Source organism: Felis catus, chromosome C2, assembly GCF_018350175.1.
Source record: "Felis catus isolate Fca126 chromosome C2, F.catus_Fca126_mat1.0, whole genome shotgun sequence".
Classification (NCBI taxonomy): Eukaryota; Metazoa; Chordata; class Mammalia; order Carnivora; family Felidae; genus Felis; species Felis catus.
This window is the reverse complement of record NC_058376.1, coordinates 138,078,438-138,096,142: the sequence shown is the minus strand read 5'-3', so window position 1 is coordinate 138,096,142 and position 17,705 is coordinate 138,078,438. Positions and strand designations below refer to the sequence as shown.

Here is a 17,705-nt window from a genome sequence, read left to right as displayed (position 1 = left end):
GGACTTAGGACTTAATTTATAACACTGAGCATTTACTGAGTATCTGCTCAATGGCAGTGTCACTGGATGGGTTCTCTGAGAAACGGACTCTGGTGAAGGTTAGAATGAAAGATGTTTATTAGAGAATGCTCTAGGTCAGCATTGTGGAAGGGAGAAGAGGAACAGGAGTGGCGACAGGGAGAAGTTGAGCTGTGATATAGAAGCAAAGGCATAGTTGGATGCTTCAGAGCTTAAGTGGCCCAAGTTGACCAAGTTGTTCCAAGTTTGTCTAAGATGGCCAGGCCTTTTTACTCCCACATTGATCCTTGGATATGGTTCGCCACAAAGAGGTGAAACCTTAGAAGTGCAGTTCCCACCAGATGATACAATAAAGATGTTGCAGTTGAAAGCCATCGGTCTACAGCACTCCTAGGAGTGAACAACAAGCCTTTCATTTCAGGGAGATCTCGACAGTATGTTGCAGACAGACATTGTAAAAACGCTCAGTGACAATAAAATTAATGAGACATTAATTTTGCCAAATGAGATTTCACACTATGAACAGGGAGACATATACCTAGCGGGACTCAAGAGATAAAGCAGTGTTACTCTTGAGGTATAAGAAAAGTAGTCACTAACTGTGACTGGCAATCAGGCAAAGCCTCCTGGGGGAGGAGTGCCATGTGAATGGACCATCAAGGATGAGTAGCATTTAAGCAGGCTAAGAAAGTTAAGAGGAGAGCATTATGCCAGGCAGGGAGGAATATGTGTTGGCAGATGGACAGTAGAAGTTTGTGATATAGAGAAGGGTAGAGATAATGGTGAAAGGGAAGAAGGACAAAACAGGTGAATTTAACAGCAGAGATCTTTGAATAAAATCCTGAAGATACTTGAAAATGCAAGAGAGAGAGAGAGAGAGAGAGAGAGAGAGAGAGAGAGAAGAAAATACTGTTTCAATCATAGTTTTAACCAATGGCTTCAGGTTGAAGTTGCATGAAATTTTTATCAAATGTGTAATGTTTTAGTCATAGAAAGTAAGAACTGGAAAAAATTGAAGAATCTGGCAACATTCCCTCATGGCATACAGTCAATTGAAGTGAAGTAACAGACCCTCCCTTGTTAGTTGATACTCTGCAATCCTCCAAAGTCTCCAACACTCTCTATAAACATATATCTAGCTCACTCTGTACAGCTGTGTGACTTCCATCACTTCTCCGTGTGGGATTTTACATTGGTGACCCTCACTCATTCCCACACCATTATTTTTTGGATTAAGAAACCAAGACCCAAAGGAATACATAACCTCCTCAAGGCCTGTGTCTACCTCTATCTCAACTGAAATCTGCATCACATTGCCATAATTTTAAGCTATAAGCTAAGGCTATGATGCATGAGTTATCTATTGATGCGTAGAAAAAAATTACCTCAAATTCAGAACCTTAAAACAATAATAACTGTTTCTTATCTCATGCAGTTGCTATGGGTGAGTAATCTGGGAGTTGCTCTATTGGGTGGTTCTGACTTGGAGACTTTCATGAGTTGCATTCATGGGGGCACCTGGGTGGCTCAGTTGGTTAAGCATTTAACTGTTGATTTTGGCTCAGGTCATGATCTCATGGTCATGAGTTTGAGCCCTGCTTTGGGCTCTGTGCTGACAGCATGGAGCCTGCTGGGGGTTCTGTCCCTACTTTTCCCTCTGCCTCTCCCTCACTTGCCCTCTCCTTCTCTGTCTCTCATAAATAAATAAATAAATAAATAAATAAATAAATAAATAAATAAAATGTTGATCATGGTTGCAGGCACCTAAAGACTTGACCTAAGTTGAAGAATCTACTTCCAAGGTATCTTACTCAGATATTTGCCAATTTGATGCTCGATATTGGCTGGAAGTCTCAGTTCCTTGCCACGTGTACTTCTTCATAGTGTTTCTCGACTGTCCTCAAAGTATGGCAGCTCACTTCCCCTACAGTGTGTGATTTAAGAGAGAGAAACAGAACTCACTTTGCCTTTATGACCTAATTTTGAATGTCACACTTGTTCATTTCAGCAAAATCCTATTGGTTACACAGTACAGTTCTATTCAGAGTAGGAATGGACTATACAAGAGTGTGAATACTAGGAAACGAATTACTGGGGATTATTTTTGGAGGCTTCTAAACAAGAGGAAAGGGAACACATTACGTTTTTGTTTTCTTCACCAGAGCCTGCCATATACGTTGGCTCTTGGTGAGTTCCTTTTCTAGGTCCCCATGGCTATAGGTATGAATTGACTTTCATGTAGTCAAAATGTGATAACATTTTATAAAGTCATGCCAAGTTTTTTTTTTTACTAAATTAAACTATGGTCAGCATTGAAAACAATAATGCCAAAAATAATGCATATAAATAAAATTACATTTCAAATACACGTGTATTAAACCAATCTTTCAAAAATATGACAGAAACGGCTGATACTACCATTGGTTTAATGGTTCTTTTATTCCATCATTAAATCCAACTTTCACCTAATCTAATTACCAGGGGTCCGTGAAAAAGTCTAGATTTCTTATGAATTACATTCTATGTTTAGAACAGTTCCAGATAATGCACTAAACATCAGTGTTCGTGAAGACAATATAAACAAAATTGTGACCTTGTATTTAAATTATATAATCTGTGTATAGATTTTAAGGCAGTTTTCCTGTTCAGGACAGAAGAGGTATTTATGTTTCCTGTGATTTTATAACTTAAATATAAAGTGTGAGGATTACCTCCATATTAGAGTAGCAATAATAATGTCCATCTGCATAAAAGCTCCTGACCACAAAGGTGAGTCTTTGTTTACCTTTTGAAAGTGCTCTCCCAAGAAGCTATGGCTACCCATTTCCAATACAGAGAAGACCAGTTGATCAGATAGCAGCAAAACTAATGAAAACCATCATGGAAGTGACAGCAAGATTAATTAAGTTCCTCCAAGCCCTATTCACGTGTGGCTGTGCAGAGTTCCTTTGGGTACTGCTGCAGTTAAATGGTATTCATGGTGACAAATACTGTAGATTTCCAGAACTGACACTTTTGAGTCAAGGGTAAAAATCACATTCGGTCATTTTATCCACCAGAAGGATCGAGATGAGCCCTTAGGATTATTAGTATGTTTGAGCAAAGCCAGGACTGAAATTGAGACATAATTAAAAGAATGTTGGAACTGTAATATTTTGTTTTCCATTTACACATTTCCTTTATGTGTTTTAGACATTTTGACAGAGGAAGCCAAACAAATTTCCATCTACTGTATTTGACTGGAGGCACAGAATTATGCACACTTGGAAACACTTTCAATTACTTGGTGAATTCTTGCAACAGTGGGGCAGAGTTGCACATCTCTCTGCTCACTCTATATAGTTATTATCACAGTATATATAAAAATGGAATGTCCATGGCCTAACGCATCCAAATTTACTAGAGCTGTACTCAATTTATCTTGAAGGATCTTTTTTTTTTAAGCAAAAGAAGAAATTCAATATGATGTTGTTTTCTTCTTACATTTTGTTTGCAAGCACATTTGTTGTGGGGCTGGATGGGGAGAGGGCTGATTCTCAAATTGCTGCCCAGGAACCATAAATGAATTTTATTTTAAGAAAAATTGGAAACCTCTGGAGTGTATAAGATCTTTCAACCTGCTATACAAGATATATTAACTCATGTTATTGTGTCGCCAAATGTCTTTGGAGGAGGCATATTATTATATTTCTGTCCTTGGAAACATTTTGAGGCTCATTCATGTATTCATTCAGCAAACACTTCCTGCATTATCTGTCAAATAAAATTAAAACCCTTTAACCTGGAATGTGAGATCACATCCAACAGGGCTTCTGTGTTTTCCTCTCCAAATTTTCTTTGCATGAAAATCTCTTAGGAAACTTGCTCCTTAAATTCAAATTTGTTCTTGCTCTCCCAGACATATCATTCACAATCCCATCCTGGGTTTTAGTCATTTGCAAAATTTTCCTGCATTTTATCAACCTGAACTGATATTGAAGACCAAGTTCAGGTTCCACCCCTTCTCTGTAGCTTTCCAGGTTTGCCTGGAGCCATCTCATAATTTTACCTTTTACCAAACCCTTACATGCATGTCCTAGATTGTTCATTTGTTGTTTACTTTATAGTACCTTCGTTTTTACTTGTATTTTTGGATATGTGTTTCATCTCCTTCAGTAAGCTACCGAATGCTTTTTGGAGTAGCGTGGTCAGTTAAGCATTGCACTTCAATGCTTTGTTATTTAGGATCGCTACTTTTAATTTTTTTTTTTTTGCCAGTGACAATGATAATAGTTATAATAATCTCACTTCCTTTTAATGAGGCACCAAACTACGGAGTGTGGTGCTACTAAACTTGTGATGTGGTATCCATCATTTTGGAGACGGTATCTACACAGACATAAAGCAATCTAATAAAAAAAATAGATAAGTAAACAACTTCTTGAGGGGTTTTGGGGGAAAAGATCTAGAAATGGCATGTCAGGCAAATAGTCTGAGAGCCTGCAGAAAGGAAGCTGGTGATACTTCCTATTATAAGGGAATCAGAACTATCTATCAATCAGGGCAAATGTACTCATAAAAACCACCGATATGAGCAGCTAGGGGGTTGTCTAGTTTCCCCTGAACTACTCTCTGCTTTAACTCTCTTCTGTTCTTGACTCTGGTACTTGCTTCCCATATTGGCCTCCTGATTTGCTCTACCCATGAATTTCTTTAAAAAAATTTTTTTTGAACATTTATTTATTTTTGAGAAACAGAGAGAGACAGAGCATGAGAGGGGGAGGGGCAGAGAGAGAGGAAGACACAGAATCAGAAGCAGGCACCAGGCTCTGAGCTGTCAGCACAGACCCTGATGCAAGGCTCAAACCCACCAACCGTGAGATCATGACCTGAGCCGAAGTCGGACATTTAACTGACTGAGCCACCCAGGCGCCCCTACCCCCAAAATTCCTGATCTGTCTCTTGCCCGATACCTGATCAGTCCTCTGGTTCTTAGCTATCCTCTCCTCAGAGCTTTGGGATTTCTCTCTCTAAGATTACTTTTGACATCTCTTCCTTTTCTGTGTAATTCTGATCCTTGTCTCCAACCACAGCAAAGTTTGCTGCTTCCTAAATCATGGGCAATGTTTGATGTTAGTGCTATACTCTCGTCACTAACGCAATAGGCCATGTCCTTGTCATACATTTCTGCGATGTTTCTAGAGTATGTAAAGCATTCGAGGAATTAACATATATTTCACTTTTTCTGTGACATCAAAGAAGCCTACATTGTACCTGGGGGATATTGATAATTGTAAAGGTCACTGAAAGCCAATCTGATAAATACTTTAAATGGAGTTATGTAAAGAATGTGTGAGTGCTCATTAGGGGAACACATGAGTCAGACATAAACCCAGGGAAGACTTCTTTTTTTTTTAAGTTTATGTGTTTGTTTGTTTATGTAGAGCGTGTGGGGGAGGGAGGGGCAGACAGAGGGGGAAGAGAGAATCCCAAGCAGGCTCTGTGCTGAGAGTACCTGATGTGGGGACTCGATCCCATGAACTAGGAGATCATGACCTGACCCGAAACCAAGAGTTGTATGCTTAACCGATTATGCTCCCCCAGATGCTCCCCAGGGAATACTTCTTAGAAAACCAAATATCTGAGCAGTTTTGGATGGTGAATATAAATATCTAGGCAAAGGGGAAGACAAAAGGGCATCCCTGGTAGAATATAACTATATTCTCAGGAAGATCAGAATGGAACATCATCTAGAAGTAGAAGACTTTTGAGATATTTACTCACTCAACAAATATTTATTGCATGCCTGCTGTTGTTTAGACACTAGATGCAGCATGACCATGGTAGACATGCCCCTTCCCTTATGTCCATTGTACTGAAAGAAGTGTAGTCCATGAATAACATAAAGGATGGGTCCTTTTCTCTGCATGGAGAAAGGTAGAAGATGTTCTAAATTCTACAAGATAAGTTGATAAGCAGAATCCCAGAGAATGTAAGCTTCTTGTAGACAGAGATTTCTGCAATTTCATCAGTGTGCCTTGAGCACCTAGAACAGTACTTGGGACATGAATACCCAATGACTATATGTTGAATAAATAAACATGCCTGGGCCACAGCCAGTTCCAAGGTAAGAATTCAAACAGGGCTCCCAATGCTAGTTACTAATTATTGTAAAAGAATTGCTATTAACTGACTATCAGAATAGGCAGGACTACATATAGAAGGGATTTATTGGACGTCTCCAAAGTCAGAGAAATTCAGATGGACAGAATTTTGGAATATTATAGTATTAAGTGTTTCTTTATTCTCAGCTCAGTATTAGCACTTCTTTTCTTATAGGCAATTTACTTTCCAGACTAAGGTCCACTTGATGGAAGCATCAAGTGACAATCTAGGAATAAAAATGATTTATGAGTTTCAGCAGTGTCTATACAATCTAAAAAATTCATCAAAACACTGCATGGATCAATTGAACTAGGCATTCATTCTCTTACTGACCAATCACATCTGTCTCCTCTTTTCAAACTGTTTTAACAGTGGTTGGCGATGTATCAAAGGCAAACTCAAGCTTAAAATCAAGAGCCTTCCATTCATATGTCAACAAATATTCAGTCAACGAATTGTTATGCTTCAACAAATATTCAGTCACCAAGTACCCATATATTTGGCCTCTTGCTTTTACAATGTCCCAGAGCTCAGTGTGGACCCTCTTCTCTTCTGAAGTTGAATACTCCTTTGAAGATATCATATGGTCTCATGGATTTAATTACCATCTATAAAGTGGTGAATTTCACATTTAAATATCAAGCCCAAACTTCTCCCATGAACTCCAGACCCATACAGCCAAACTTCTACAGACTGTTTCCACTTGAATATAAATAGAATCTTAAACTAGGATGCCCCGCATTGACCACCTCCAAATCCCCCCACCCAAAGCATGTTCTTCCACAGCCTTCTCCGTATCAGTTAGTAGAAATCCCATCCTTCCAATTGCTCAGTCCCCAAATTTTTGTGACCCAATATTGTTATTATTTTTTAATTTCTCTTCTATTACCTATCCAACTCACAGGAAAACCTATTGGCCTATTTTGACACACATACAGACTCTGACCACGTTTTGCCACCTCTACTGCTCCTACCATGACCAAACCACCATCTCTTCTAGATTATCACGAAGTCTTCCTAAATCATCACCGCGCATCTTCCCTTGCTCCCTTTTATCCATGCTCCATGCATCAGTCATAGTAAACCCATTAAAATATGTCAATCAGGGGTTCCAGGGTGGCTCAGTCGGTTAAGCATTGGACTTAATCCCACCGTTCCTGAGTTTGAGCCCCACATCGGGCTCTGTGCTGACAGCTCAGAACTTGGAGCCTGCTTCGGATTCTGTGTCTTCCTCTCTCTCTCTGCCGCTCCCCCACTTGCACCCTGTCTCTCTATCTCTCTCAAAAATAAATAAATATTTAAAAAAAATTTTTTAATGTCAAATCAAGTTATTCCAAAGGCATTCTATATAAGTCAGAAAAAAGTCAAAATCCTTATAATATGGCCTACAGACTCCTACTGAATTAGGCTCCATGTGACCTATTTGACTTCATTTTTTTTTTTAATTTTACGTGTAGTTGACAATGTTTTTTTTTTATTAAAAGATAATCATGATCTAATATGGAGAATGGATTGGATTTGGGCAAGCCTGGAATTAGGAACCCTGGATAAAATTTTATTGCTGCAATATAGTAAGGAATGAAAGTGGACTAAACTAAGGCTCAGGGGAAGGCGACCAAAGACGCAACTTTGCTTTGCTAACTCAATGCCAAATTACTGCTGCATTCAGCTATGGGAACTCGAAAGGACAAGCAAGCTCACAAACTGTGGCCCTGCAGTACCACCTGGCATCTGTATTGTGTGGAATTTAAGAACAGCTGCTGCTAAACATGGACAAGTTCAATTTGTGTAAACATTTTGCATCAAACACTATCAACTTCAAAGAACTGACTGTAAGCACATAGAAAAGTATGATGTTTCACACCTAATATGGTTGTATTCAGCATGTTCACTCATTTATTCCCAAATATTTATTGAGTAGGAACAAGTGCTGGGTACCCTCGTAGGGATGGTGGATACAGCAGTGAACAACAAACAAAAATCCCTGCCCTCATGGAGATTCTATTCCAGGGGGAAGACACGTAGGTAAACAGAGGTCTACAGTAGTGTGTCGGGCAGTGACAACCCTTATGGAGGGAAACTACTCTGATAAACTTTGTTAAAATTTTTTTTTAAGTTTATTGATTTATTTTGAGAGAGACAGAGACTTTTCAAGTAGGGGAGGGGCAGAGAGAGAGAGGGAGAAAAAGAATCCCAAGCAGGTTCTGCACTGTCGGCACAGAGCTCCAAGCAGGGCTCGAACTCATGAACCTTGAGATCATGACCTGAGCTGAAACCGAGAGTCAGACATTTAGCTGACTGAACCACCCGGGTGCCCCACTCTGACAAACTTTTGATCAAGACTCGGCGATGAGGTATCCAGGCCCGCAGCTACCCGGATATTCAAGCAGAGAGAAAATTCTCCTCTTGCCATAATGTTTTCACTCAAAATATGTGACTGGTTTTAGGGCATCTTTTGTTTTAATCCTGATAGGTATATTACTATCTGGCAAGCAGTGACCTGATTCCCCTCAGGATCCCCCAGCTTCTCAGACCTGCTTACAGAGAGAGAAAGGTCAGGAGTGTGAACCAGGTCTGTCCCTGCAAGCTGCTGGGTCCTCTCCTGGACCCAGGACATATAGAAGCATGTCTCAGGCACAGCCAGCATGTCCATAATCCATGTCTAGCCAGCATCAGCTATGCCTTTATTTGGATGCTATTCTGTTTTAAAATAAAAATACTTGCAGTTTTTTCCTTTATAAATATAAGGCATGCAAACAGTTTTAGGGGAAACAATAAAAAGTATAAAATTAAAATAAAAATCACTTGTTTTCCATCCAGAAATAGGCACTGTTTCTATCCGAGGCCTTGATATTCCCGCTAACCCTTAACTGGAGAAGGGTGGGGCATACACCTTTAAATAAAGCAGATGCCTTCCTTTTTTTGGCCGAACAGAATTCCATTGCATGGATGGAACACTCAGTTGCCTCTTGGATGCCACACTTCTCCAGAGGCTACATGCTGCTGCTCTTTCAGGAATAATCCTCTATAGACCAGGTAGAGGGTGGAATGTTCTATTATCAAATACTCTCCGCTTGCGTATTTGTGCCCATGTAGACAGGTGTTTTTTTCTGAAACACTCAGTAACGTAGTTTGATTGGGGAAGACCTTTACCTGAGCCACTATAAATGGGTAATTTATAATTTATTTCTTTGAATAAAGAGATCTCCTGGGAATGCCTACATAAATTCCACATACAAATAATAAGACGATTACACTTTACTGACCGCACCATTGAGAAAACTGCTTAAAGTCTCCGAGCCTCAGGTTCGTGTGTCTTCAGCGTCAGCGTCCTGTTCATCGGGACATTGATAATATCCACCTTTTTTACATGTCAATTTGTTAGAAAGAAAGATGACGTAAGTGAAAGTACCTTGTAACTGCAAAATGCCATGAAAATGTAAGGTGTTATTAATTATTAAGACAGTCCTTTAGTGTCTTAAGCCTCCTGTTTTAAACTCAACTCTCAATGCTTGCATCTTCTAACTACAGGCACAGAAAAGGACCAAAAACTGTAGCATTAAACTACAGTGCCCCCTAGCCCATGTAGGAGGTCAGGACAGTTCATGAGCTTCATGAATAAGCTCTACCACAGATGGTTCTTTTGCCTGAGGGAAGGACCATTAATTGTACTTTTGGATGATTTCCATCTGTCCAAAAGGAAAAACACTTATGTGTTTCCCTCAGTAGTTTCCTGTAACATTCTTTTTATTTCTAATTTTTAAAAAGGAGCAAAAAAGTATTCCTTACTATTTGTATTTTCTTGCTCCAAACTGCTTTCAATGAAGAGTGTTTCTAAAAAAAAAGAATCACTGGATTTATCCTAAGACTCGTGGTAATGTTTCTGATTTAGAGATGATTACCATTCGCATTTACAAAATTCTTTATAATCCATCGCAAGAGGGGATATGGGTCATAGTGCTTTTTTCACAGAGAGGAAACAGGGGGTTTAGCTTCTTTGCGAGATTGCACAGCAAACTGCCATTATGAGCTCCAGCCCACCAGTTCCAATATGCATTAAACCCACAAACAGAGACAGGATTGTGCAAAGAAAGACCACGGATTATTTTAATATCGCACCGTAGAAATATTTGCTACCATGGCTTATAAAAACCTGTATTGAAAATAGATCAATTGCGTCCTTCTATAAGCTGTAGTTCTTTTGTTATCCCCAGCTCTTAATTTTATAGATTTTTGTAGAAAATTTTAAGTTTCGATAGTTCTGTAGGCAAATTGGATGCCAAAGTGATGAGTCCTTAGGAAACTGAACGTATTTTATGGGTTTATTTTCCATGCTGAGCATTTAAGTATTAATCAGCACCGCTTTCAGGGATTTCTTTCTAACATCCTTTTCTATGTAAGATAAGGACTGCAATTCATTAGACCATTGGAGGAGCCAGAGGCTTTGCTAAGCTTTGCCTTTCTTGACGGCTCCTCTCAAATCTAACGCGAGTTTGTGTGCGCTTGTGTGTGGGTGTGTCTATATTATCCTGGTGACCAGACTTGAATGATGACACAATCTTGGTTGTCTTTCAGGCTAAATTGTCTCTCCTCTTTGGGGGTCAAAGATCATTTCAGCTTCAGTATCCTTTCTACTACCTACTATGGGAAGCAGCAAATGTGATCTTGTGAAACTGAGGGGTGACTTTTATCGCGTTATTTTTCTTTACATTTCTCTATCAACCTCGCTCAGAATATACTCAAGAAATAAAAATAACTCTTCCCCAACTACTAGGTTTCTTTGATCTGGTCATTTCTAAGGGAAAACCTCCATGACCCTAGCAATGGACCCTTGAATGTTTTTGTTTTTGTTTTTGTTTTCTCTTAGGCAGAAACATCACAAGCCACAAACCCTCAAGCCCACAGCAAAGAGAATGCAGACACAGGACACAATTCCTTTCCCCCCCTGCTTTTTTAACTTAGGGTGGCAGGCTAAATTTTGGCGAGAATGATGGCATTCGTGGGAGGGGCGGGATAAAAGTGTGTTGTCTAATTACACGTTAATGGCAGAACTCGCCTTAACCTCTTCCCCTCCCGCGCCGTGGTGAATTTCCCCCGTGTGCTCCCTCGTGGATCCGGAGACCCTGCTCTCTTTAAGAGAGCCTCCCGCGCCCCTCACTCCGCCCCCTCCCAGGTCTCTGGGCTCGTCAAAGCTTCCCGAGAGCCATGGTTGGTCCAGGCAGGCAATCGGAGCACCTCATGGAGCCGCTGCTAACCGGGGGTGGGGTGCGGTGGGGTGGGGGGGTCTGTTTGTAGTACTCTCAGTCCTGATGTCACAGGCGCGGCAAGGACATCGCAAGGAGGAGTCGGATTACAGTAAGGATGGGCAGTGCAGCAGGCAGCCGGAGCGCACGCTCCAGCCGCCGGGGATCGTAGCCCGGGAGAGGCAGCCTGCAAGGCGCTCATCCCGCGGAAGAGGCACGCTGGGCGCTCGCTGCTCTCCACGCCGGGGACGTTTCCACCGAATGTAGCATGAAACGGCTCTGCTCTGCGTGTCAGCCTTGGGGACGAGCTGATGCTGAAGACGCCGCGGTGGGGTTCCAGCTGTCTGATTAATGAGAAACATAATGTATTTTGGTGAGTGTTACCTCTGATGATGTAATTCTGGGGGTGGCCGGCTCTTCACCAGGGCAGACGAGCCTTTAAAAAAAAAAAAATCTTTAAGCCGCGAGAATATATTACGTTAAATCTACCTCCAGTTGGCAAGTGGAGGACCAAGCTGGTGCAGCCTTCAAAGCTTCCTTTGTGCTACAATTGGGGCTGTTTATTAGTCGTGTGTGAGTTTAAGTTGGAAAAGAAAAGAAACAGGGTGGGGGTGGATAAACTTTGGCTTGATATCGTCTGCATGAAGTTGGCTTTTTAGCTAGGTGAAGGAGAAATGGTGCGGCGTGGGAAGTCATGAGCTAACTCAATGGAATGTAAAACTAAGTTCCTGTACTATGGATGCTGTGAAATCTTAGTCAATACCAGCGTTTCAGTAAGCATTTTGGTTTTTCCCGAATTCTGAGCCAACAAGGAAAAACATTCTTTGGTGTGCAGGGGTTGAGCAGCTGAGGACCCTCCTCTATACCATCCCATTTTCCTTTTGGCTAGAACAGCAATCGCACAAAACGCATAGTATTTCAAACCTTTAGAGGTCTCGAAGCTGTTAAATATTTCTGCAGTTTCTGTGCCACGGTGGAACCCTCCCTTAAGATTTTCAGCCCAGCTGCCCTGCATTTCCAGAAAACATGTTGAGGCTTAGATCTGGACTACCAGGGGAGCACTGTAAGGGGGCTTGGAGCTGTGTGTTCGCACTGTAAGGCTGCAACTTACTGCTGGGAGAGAAGGCACAACCCCTTCACTGAATAAGAAGCCGCCAAGGATTAGGACTGAATACCCTTTCCTCCTCCCCGAAGTTATGCTTTCCTTCTGTAAGTTCCATCCCGCGTCATCATCTGAGGGCATCTATCTGATATTAAAAGGTTTGCGAGAACAGCTGGAGAGGGGCCAGGGAAGGATTCCAAGATGCAAATGCTCTGGGTGATTTCTTGGTTGGCTTTAAATCTGAGACCTAGAGTCTTTTTTCAGATTAAGGAGGTGTTTAAATAAACTTGTGTTGGGGGAGTGTTAGTTTCGTGGGCATTTATTTCTGTGTGTACTATTTGCTTTGTTTTGTTTTCTTCAGACTTTGAAACATTTGTGAAAGTACGGGAGGAACACGAGTTGTAAAAGCTGAATGCCTTTAGTTGTCTTGACAGCCGTTTTGATTTCCCTATAATTTGTGTCATATTGGGAAAGAAGTCTTAAAAATAACTAAAATTGATGTGGAAGAAACAATCCTCGTTTCAGAGCCAAATTTAAGACGAATCCAGAGGTAAACAACACCTCTTTCCAGGGGTACTGTTGGAGGTGGTCAAGCTTGTTTATTGGCAATTGATAAAACGGCAAGTGTGTATCATGACTGTATTTTTGATAAATGGAAAATCTTGGAAGACGTAATCTGTCCTTTGGACAAAATAAAATTTCAGCGTCTAATGCTACTGAGGGATAGGAAGTAGGTTGTAATTTTAAGTGTTTAGCCTCTTGCAACAATTCTTTATGTGATGATGGCGAGCATGGAGGTTAGCCAGAGGAGTTGCATAGTCTAAAAGTACTGGTCAGTGGCCATCCATGCTGTACGAGATTATCACGCAGCTGCTGGAGAAGTGTTCACTGGGCTAGCTCATGTTAACTGTAGGCTAGTCCAGCTGTCTCGTAAAGCTGGGTGATTCACAGGGCAATTAGTTTCACCGTGTAATGCAAGTTTTGAATGGTACAAATTGAAATGTGATGTCCTACTTCGGATGAAACTATACTCTTTGGAAGGCAAAGCTAAAGTTGCCCTCTGTGTCATGAATGTGCTTCCGTCTTACCAGGATTCCGGCACGAGATAACGTTTTTCTGTTCCTGGAGGAAACCGTGTGGATTCAGGAATGCCGTTGATTTCAGGTTAGGCTATGCAGCCCCTTTCCCAGGCAGTTCAGAACTCCGAGAGCCCACCTGTCCCTAATAAAATGCCTGGTAAAAGAGGTAGGGCAAGAGGAATTGAGCAGAACAATCCAGGCAGTTTCAAGATTCAGTAACATGCTGATGTTTGCAAATGCCTCAGACTGTGTATATTTGTGTATATGTGTGTGTGCGTGTGTATTTGTGCGTTTGTGTGTATCTATATATTTCCAACATTTTAGCTATTTCGGGTAGTTTTTCAAAACAATACTTTCACTTTGTAGTTTGGTTGCCCTTTCCTTTCTTCTTCAATTTTGAACTGAGTCAGGGAGGACATAGGCAAAGAAAAAGTGGGGCTGCCTTCGTGGGCTTTTCTGGGGATTTGTGGGAATGGAGTGGAGGCGTCAGAAGACTTGTATTTGCATCTCTGGCAGGGAGTGATGAAGAGCATGGCGATGCTGTAACACCAGAGAAACTGATATGCAAGCAGGGTATTTATTTCCCTTATAAATAATCTAATTTGTCAGTGTTGCTCGACACCCCCCTTCAAATATACTGAAGAATCACTGCCTACCTGCTTTCTTTCGCCTTAAGTACTGGACAGTTGCAGCCTCCCCTTGCTCTGTTGGCGTCTGTCCTGTGTGTGCAAGTTGGTGGGATATGTAATAGTTCCATTTCTCAAGAATAGCTCATGTTTTGAGTGTGCCGTCTCAGACTTGCAAGACTAATGGACCCTTTTAATGACTTAAGCCTCACTCTTATCTCCTATTGAAATTTTAGTGCAGCGTTTTCAATAATTGTTCCTTTGCACTTACTGTGCAGTGATTTAAGAGTTTGCTGTTCAGTCACCGTGGATACTTTTGTTACTTATGCTATCGATCTTGCATTCATTACTTGGAGTTAAAAATAAGGCTCACATAGGAGAAAGAAGCAAGGAAAATCCCAGTCAGCAACCCGATTGGGATTACAGTAAAAGCCGGGGAAAATAATAAATAGTTCTGAAATTCCCTCCCCACCCCCATAAATATTTTACATAGTTAAAAATTACATGTGCCAAGGATGAATAGCCATTAATAATTTATCCAGAAATAAAAGCAAAGCAGCTGGGAGGCTTCTCCTCAGATTAAGGAAGAGAGGCTGTGGGTGGTTGTCAGTACAACAGACCTGAGCTGCTGGGTTACAGTTTGGTTAAGAGGAGTGTGCTGGTATGAAGGGCATGTTCCTTGCTTGAGTGCATCCTGGCTATTTGTCAGAGCCTGGCAGAAGGTTGTAACCATGTTCTCTCTCCAGCTCTAAGCACCGTATGTCTGAATCATCTCCCCTTTCCATCTGGCCCACCACATTTCTCCACTGCTGGAGTGGTGAGTCGTTGCCAGTGGTCATGTCAACCTCACAAATTGTCCATGGTTGGCCAGAGAGGTGCTATGTCTGAACCCTTTGCCATCGGGGAGAAAATGGGAGGCTGAATGCACTCAGGAAATTCTATGTGGCTGAAACGAAAGATGTTTTTAGGCCTGAGTCAACCAGATGGAGACTCTGGGGGAGCTTACAGCCAATGAGAGGCTGGGGCTGGCTCCATGAGAATGCTCTGGAAAAAGGAAATAATACACCTGAAACAAATGAGCAGAACTGAGAGACAAATATTAGAGCCCCCTCAACGGTGTATTGAGGAAACCTGGGGAAAAGGGCGAACGCAATCCACAAAGTGTGAAAGGGCTGTTCAAGTTCAGCCTGGCGTTCGTTGTGGATCAGCTGTCTTCCTTAAAATGCCTGAGAAAAATAGGAAAAATTACTTAGTGGCATGCTGATTATTACAAGAAATACTTGATAGAGGAAGCTTGTAATACAACAGCTAGGGGTAAAAAAAAAAAACTAGTAGGAAAATTCTAGACCAGAAGCCTATTTCCCCGCCCTAGAATAGACACATTTGTATATTGTCATAAGAAGGACTTTTGTTTTTCCCCTGGGAGGTTGAGAACATTCCCACGTCAGCATTTACACTTTTGGTTGTGGCTGGACCATCAAGTTTCACCTCTAAAGCAGTATGTTAGGAAAACAGTTAAGCAGCAAGGTTATGGGGAAGGAAATGAGCAGAAAACAGCAGGCAGCAGAGAAAAACATTCCTCTTTTTTTCATGTTTTCAGTAGAAACATTTAACTCGTCCTAATTAGTTTGTACTGAGTGATCTGTTATGGGGAATTAGGTCCACTAGAGTCTTTCTAAACACTCTGGAGGTGTTTCCATCTTCCTGAGGCTGACAGGAGGAGAGAATAACTCAGGAAGGCACTTGTTACTGTAGACTCCCCTTTTTAAAGCGTGAAGTCATTGCCATTATGTTTTATTACAAATGAATCTAAATGACATGCAGTAAATTACTACATAACGGGGATGGAGAACATGACAGGTGAATACTGTCAGAAGGGATCATATGCAGGAACCACAAACCGAACAGAACTTGGAAACCCATTAAGATTTCTTCCTCAAGACAGGGTCTCTTTTAAATTCATACGAAGCCCTTATTTTAAGGAAACGGATTCCAAATTTGATCAATATGCCAGTAACATGGAATCCTTATTACACTCTTAAATTTTAAGCAAAAAAAATATTTTTAAGGACTTTATTAGTTGCTGTAATTATATGGAAATGAGATGGGTTTATTTAAGGGATAAGTTCCAAAATTCATGAGATAATGACGGCTTGCAAAGTTACCATTTTGTGGGTGGCATAATTGTTCCAAAAAACAAATGAAAAATTTAAATTAGTGGTTTCTGACTTCCATTTCAGAAGATTTGGTCACAGCTGTTTTTGACTAAAACCTCCCCTGATAAGACAAGATGCATTGGCTTGTGTGTGTGTTTGTGTGTGTGTATGGGTGTGTGTGTATGGGTGTATTTCACACTGGAGCATCAAAAGGTGCCTTTTTACAGTAAACATCCAAATTTCTTTCCGCATTCACATCTTGTATGTTTTCCCAAATCTTTTCACATCACTTAAAAGGTAAAACATTAAGTATTGGTTTAACAAGATGGATATTAAACTCTTTTTTTACCACAGCTGGCTTCAAGTTTAACAACCATTATATACATTAGAGGTTTTAAAAATCAAGTCATGAGGATAATTTTTAAGCCTTTTTCTGCTTAAGAGAGAGTGATGCTTGTATAAGCAGAAACCTGTCTCTACTTTGACCTTGAGAAAGAGACGTTTCCATTTGTATTACACTATGAAAAACATGTCAAAAAACAACAAAGGTCATAGCAGCTGCACTCTCTTTCTCTCTGACTCTCTTTAAAAAAAGCCATTACATATCATTTCCCACAAAGATTAGTTTTGCAACAGAATTTCACACATGATTGGTGGCATTAAGAGAAAATACAGCATGAGAGGTGGCTAGAAATATCAAAGCTTAAAGTGGTTGAGATCATGCTTGAACCAAATTGCTAGGGTTGAAAATAGGAAGACGCTTTGCTCTGTCACAGCGTTAAAATCGTTATGAGGCAGCTGGAAGTCAGGCTTCATGGCATGTGAGCTTCAGGTTCACACAGCTTTTAAAATCTAGGGTATTTCCGTGAAACCCTCTTGACTCTGAAACCTGAAATGCACATGAACCTCCATCGGAGCCCTGGAGGGGATGCGCTGAGCCCCGAACCCCTTCTCCTTGTCCGCCTTTCAGTTTTCTCTTTTTTCTAGCCTGGCAGTATCCCATTTCTGTAAGAAAGGAGAACAGAGAAGAGTAACCTGGGCAAGGTCAGGAGGGAGACCCAGGTGTCAGGCCTGGAGCTCTGAGCACATGCTGCCCGCCCCAAAGCACCACTGTACCTGGTGGGAGGGGAGGGCTGTGGGGCGGGAGTGGGTTTGGTTGGCTCCAAGTTCTTTTACAGGATGAATCACATTTGATGCGTATCCTCAGCAGCCTGTTTAGCTCAGTGCCAGGCACATAGGTGTTGATCGTGCATGACTCAGTGAGTTGGAGAATTAGGGAGGAGCCAATTCCACTTCCTCAGCAGATCCTTTAAGGCTGATGTTCCCTATGAAAACTG

General features: G+C 41.2%; 1 protein-coding gene across 4 annotated transcripts in view; it reads left to right on the top strand.

Annotated features, from left to right (window-relative positions):
- ZNF385D (zinc finger protein 385D) overlaps positions 1 to 17,705 on the top strand; it is an 888,856-nt gene that overhangs the window by 577,932 nt on the left and 293,219 nt on the right. Inside the window, exon 1 of one of the 4 annotated variants that reach the window (XM_003992162.6) lies at positions 11,458 to 11,778. The exons of 2 other annotated variants lie outside the window; for them this stretch is intronic. In XM_003992162.6, coding sequence (XP_003992211.1) covers positions 11,757 to 11,778 — 22 coding nt within the window. In that variant the 5' untranslated portion in view covers positions 11,458 to 11,756. Of the gene's footprint in view, positions 1 to 11,457; positions 11,779 to 12,107; positions 12,615 to 17,705 lie in introns of those variants that run through there. One more of the 4 variants, XM_019810772.3, reaches the window with a different exon arrangement.